Genomic DNA, 5364 nt, shown 5'->3' on the forward strand with positions numbered 1-5364 from the left:
TAAATTGGGTTAGATCGACTTGGGAAAACAATCTTCCTATGGCTTGACCACTGACACCCAGTTGGAACACTTCTACTTAAATTTGGAAATATATAGGATTATATATGATGCAACAATCTGTGAGGCTTTGGTAGATTCAGTCTTAAAAAATAGAACTTAGTTTAGTCATACTCCAAATCCAATAAGTCTTGTAGATCAAAAGTAAAGGATAAGGCTACATGGACCAAAACTAAGTCAGGTTGCTTCTCTTGTGTAGCCTCATATACAGAACTTTATATGCTTTAGGGAGGTCCTAGACTATTTGGTGTGTGTCATATCTGATTCATCAAATATTGGGCAGTGATGGGTGATTGGTCTTCTGTTCGATTAAAGTCTTATATAATAAATTGAGACTTAGATTGATTGTTTTATTCTCTACGGCCACAAGCTACTATAATCTAAAACTTTGAGTTTAAATGGAAATTAAACGAAACATCCATTTTTATTTGTATACTAAAATAATGTTGCAAATAGCATCTAAATTTCTAAACTAACATGGCATCTTTGATACATTCCCTTCCTATAAAGACTTTTAGGAATTGAATTGATTATTAGTACAAACACATAATCACACATTACAGTAGTAGAATCCAGCACAGTAAATGAAGACGACTACTACATATGAAGAGAAAGAAAATCATGATTCCTACACTAGAAGAGAAAGAAGATCTTCCATTGATCATTTCAACAAGGGATATTAAACTAGCTTGAAATTAAGATCACGACTCCTAATCCCTTGCATAATCCAAGCATTATTAAGGACATTTAATCTCTTCTACTTGTTCCAGGCCTCTGCAATTCACAAAACAGTTCGTTAGCTCACCATTCTATACCTTGATAACATAAAAAAACAATAACTATTACATGGTTACAAGGTCGTGGGTATTAATAAGATGACAATTTCTGTTTAGCAATTTGACCACAAGTGAGAATTGAAAATCTAATTTTAAAATTAGCTATGACAATCTACTCAAGATTAATAAAAAGGTAAACATAAAGTCTCCGTGCTTTTTGAAAAGAAGTATTTGGGAATTGAATGAAATCAAAGAAAGTGACTAGGACACACTACTTAGAGTAGTCTTATAATCAAAACGAAAAATTTCTTACTTGAGCTTTACTTGGTCTACCTCTGCGGATCCCCAAACCAACAAATGTACTTTTTATCAATTGTAGTTCCTTAATGACTTCCTCCATACTGATTCTCTCTTTTGGAGATTCCAATGAACATAAGATTCCAATATTAAGGATTGAGAGTAAGCATTTTCGCATGTCAACATCAATATGCCTAGAGTCCTCAATATTATTAGCTTCTTCTACAATTTCATTGTGATTGTCATCTTCTTTTGTTGCCATCATTGCTGCAGTTGCTACTCCCATTTCTTCAACTTCTCTTGGCAAAAGCAGTGGGTCAACAACTTGAATAAGCCTTTTTGGTAAGGTCATTTTAACAAAGTTATGGAGATCAAGACCATCTTTAAACATATCATCAGTGGGTCTCCTTCCTGTAAACATTTCCAATACAAGGATCCCATAACTATATACATCCCCCTCAGTTGATGCCTCACCACCCATGCCATACTCTACAACTCGTGAAATGGAGAGAAATTAAGCAATATTCTATCTATTACAAAAATATGGATTTAGGGGCTACAGAATGCAAAGTCAAGAAAATAAAACACATCTTTATTAAAAAAATAATGACGTATGCTATTACTTTTGAAATTAAAGGAAACAATACTAACTTTATCCAGAGGATCCAAATCACTTTTTCCCCCCTTTTGTTGATTTATTTTGATTAAGAAAATATATCTATACAAAGAAGGTACAAAATTTAGTCAAAGAATATCAAATTTAACATTTCTCAAAGTTTAAATCATATTTGAATGTTATTTTTGAATTAAAATTTGCAGTTTTACTATAAAAAAAAAAAAAGATTAATTAGGTGCTTGCATGGTACAAACGTGAACATGTTTTAACTTCTAAAAGAAAAAAAAATATTAAGCGAGAGTTACTTAGCAAATGAATAAATAAAAATTACTAAAGAGAGTTTATGTTAATATGCTAATTATGTGTACACCCATGCGAATATGTTGATGATACGAAAATTAAAAAGCATGTATGACAAGAAAATCAAGGAGTTAAAAATAAATACATTAGAATACGTAAGGATTTAAAACAAAAGAAGAAAGATAATACCTGGAGCAGCATAACCAATAGATCCCTTTAATCCAATTGAGCTAGTACACTTTTGGGAAGAGTCATTCGAAGTTGTGAGGAGCCTTGATAAGCCAAAATCACTTACATGAGCAATCATATCACTATCAAGAAGAATATTGCTTGGCTTTAAATCACAATGAATGATTTTTTGCTCACAGTGATTGTGAAGATAATTTAAAGCAAATGCCACGTCAATTGCAATAATTAGCCTTTGAAGAACGCTCAAATTTTTTGATTGATTGTCGCAATTTTCCATCGGATGCAGCCACAAGTCCAAGCTCCCATTTGTCATGAATTCAAAAACTAGAGCTTTGAAATCATTGCCATTATAATTTATACTGGAGCAACATGTTAAGATCTTTATAAGATTTCGATGCCGAACGTTTCTTAATACATTGCATTCTGCCATAAAACTCTTCGAAGCATATTTGTTTTGAAGGTTAAGAACCTTTACAGCAACTAACCTTTCTTCTTGGTCAAGAACACCTTTATATACTGATCCAAAACTACCAAATCCAATCAAATTGCTAGGAGAAAATCCATTAGTCGCTTGATGGAGCATTTTGTATGAAATTGTTGGAAGGAGTTCCATCTTTGAGTCTATTGAAGATGGTTTCTTTTTTGATCTTTTCCTCCAATAAAGTGCAAGAAAGGATGCAACTAGAAAGATACATACAACCACACAAATAATTGTGATTTTTACTCCAAAAGTAAAGGACTTTCTTGATTTTGTAACGGTGTGACATGTTGTCAATTGCAATTGTGGAATGCCCCCACAAAGTTTATTGTTTCCAACAACTGATATTGCATTTACATTTCTGAAAACTCCTTCTGTTGGTAGCTCACCCTCAATATCATTGAATGAAAGGTTCAAATATTTCAAAAATAAAAGTTTCTCTAGGCCTTTTGGAATTAACCCTGACAAGTTGTTTTGTGAAAGATCTAAATGTTCAAGGCCTTTTAAGGAAGCTATGGCTGAAGGTATGACCCCTTCAAAGGAATTACCTTGCAAGTATAAATGATCTAATTTGAAGCAACTTCCAATTGTCTCAGGAATTTTACCAGATAAATGGTTTTCAGAGACATCAAGTGAATATATATTTTTCAAATTGCCTACTTGAACTGGTAATTTGCCACTGAATAAGTTGTGTGACAAATTGAGTAATAGTGACAAGGAATAAAGATCAAAAACTTGCCAGGGTATGACTCCACTAAGGTAATTTTGTGAAACATCTAAACTTTCCAAATTTTGGCAATTACCAATGCTTGAAGGTATGCTTCCCTCCAATTTGTTTTGAGACAAATAGAGTTGAATCAATTGAGTGAGATTCCCTAAGTTGTTTGGGATTTTTCCTGAAAAATTGTTTCCTGATAAAGAAAATATTTGCATCATCGGAAACTTCCCAATATAACTAGGTATCACACCTGTGAAAAGATTCATATCCATATACAAGACAATTAAGTTCATAAGATTCTCCAATGTTTCAGGGATAGTTCCAGACATTTGATTGTCTTCAACATATAACGAATTGAGTTGTGTTGACAAGTTTCCTATAGAATTGGGCAAAACACCTTCAAATTGGTTTTCACCTAAAACCAGCTCTTCCAATTTGCTACAATTTCTTAGAGATGTTAAAAAGTCTAAATCCCTTCCTAGGTTATTTGCACCTAGAGATAGTACTACAAGATCTTGTAGATTTCCCAGATTAGCTGGAACTGAACCCAAGAAGTTGTTATATGCAATTTCAAACATTTGAAGTTGGGATGCATTGCATATAGAAATAGGAATTGGCCCAAAAAATTTATTAATACTTATCTCAAATAATTTGAGATTAGGGAGAGTGAGGCCTATGTTTGTGGGAAGAGTACCGCTAAGTTGGTTGTCTGCAATTAGCAATATGCTGATAGATGATATATTGTAGAGAGGGGAAGGGATTGTACCGTTCAACTTATTGGCTCCAATGGAGAAAGTTGATAAGCTTTTCAAACGGCCAAAGCTCTCTGGAATATTTCCCTCTAAATTATTATAAGTTGCCGAAAAGGATTCGAGAAATGAAAGATTTCCCAAGAAAGGTGGGATTTCTCCTGTCAAATTGTTAGACTTGACCCAAAGAACTAAAAGCTTGGTTAAAGAACCAAGCTCCATGGGGATTTTCCCAATAAGTTTGTTCCACCTTATGCTCATTATCCTGAGTTCGGAGATGTTGCTCAAGCTAGCTGGAATTTCTCCACCCAATGTGTTATTTGAAAGATTGAGATGTCGTAGTCGGAGCAAATGACCAACTTCTTTTGGAATTTCACCATAAAAGCTGTTGTTTTGGAGGTTGATAGCTCTAAGAAAGGTGAGGTTTCCAATGTAAGGTGTAATGGTTCCATGCAATTTTCGCCCTTCTAGTTCTAGGGCTGTGACTCTTTGATGGCGATGGCCGCATGTAATTCCATGCCAGTTGCAGAACTGGATAGAATCATTCCATGAGGTCAAGATTCCATACGGGTCATTAGCAATGGATTCTTTAAATTTGAGCAAAGCCAAACGATCAGTCTCGTTTGTTGGAGTGGCAGAAGGAGTGGCAGGTTGCAGGCATAGTAGGGTTATAGTAAAGAGTAGAATCATATGAAGGTGTGCAGAGCTTAATAATTCAGGAAAATTGGGGTTGTGATAGTGAAGCTTCATTGGTTTGGACAAGCAGGAAAGAAAGCTGGTTTGAAATTTGAGTACGAGGCAGAGCTGGATACGCAAGCTTGTATTATATATAGGCTCCTTTAGTAATGTTGTAGTAGTAAGTTGCAAAGAAAGTTTTCAATTAAAGAAAACAAACCTGAGTTGACGTGGGTGGAGCCGAAGTCTTTTCGCTATATTTTTGTTACTTTAATTTATCTTTTATTTAAACTTTTCTTATTGTTGTATTTAAATAAAATCGTCGAGGATTATATATATAAATTTACTTTCACATTATTCATAGATAGACATGAACTCCTCCATTCCGTGGACATAATATTTTGAATAAATAAAGCTTATAGATAGATATGCAGTATCCAACTTTGAAAGTTGCAATTGTAATAATCCGTATCAATTGTAATAAAACACCATATTTTTACACAGTGTAG

The 5364-nt window shown here is 33.9% G+C and overlaps 1 protein-coding gene across 1 annotated transcript; it reads right to left on the reverse strand.

Annotated features, from left to right (window-relative positions):
• Nucleotides 1-506: 506 nt before the first annotated feature.
• LOC142617503 (uncharacterized) lies at nucleotides 507-4961 on the reverse strand. The gene is made up of 3 exons (XM_075790389.1): nucleotides 2236-4961; nucleotides 1147-1619; nucleotides 507-831 (listed from the first exon to the last, which is right to left on the reverse strand). Exons 1-3 carry the CDS (start codon nucleotides 4928-4930, stop codon nucleotides 805-807), a joined length of 3195 nt encoding a protein of 1064 aa, XP_075646504.1. The 5' UTR covers nucleotides 4931-4961; the 3' UTR covers nucleotides 507-804.
• Between the last annotated feature and the right edge of the window lie 403 nt (nucleotides 4962-5364).

This window comes from Castanea sativa, chromosome 11 (genome assembly GCF_040712315.1).
Source record: "Castanea sativa cultivar Marrone di Chiusa Pesio chromosome 11, ASM4071231v1".
In the NCBI taxonomy this organism is placed as follows: Eukaryota; Viridiplantae; Streptophyta; class Magnoliopsida; order Fagales; family Fagaceae; genus Castanea; species Castanea sativa.

Bases quoted from the DNA above. Each gene is read 5' to 3' on its own strand.
- LOC142617503 (XM_075790389.1), bottom strand. From the start codon at position 4,930: ATGAAGCTTCACTATCACAACCCCAATTTTCCTGAATTATTAAGCTCT. The intron at 1,620-2,235 runs GTATTATCTTTC...CACGAGTTGTAG, and splicing joins TATTGGTTATGCTGCTCCAG to AGTATGGCATGGGTGGTGAG. The intron at 832-1,146 runs GTAAGAAATTTT...TGTGAATTGCAG, and splicing joins GTAGACCAAGTAAAGCTCAA to AGGCCTGGAACAAGTAGAAG.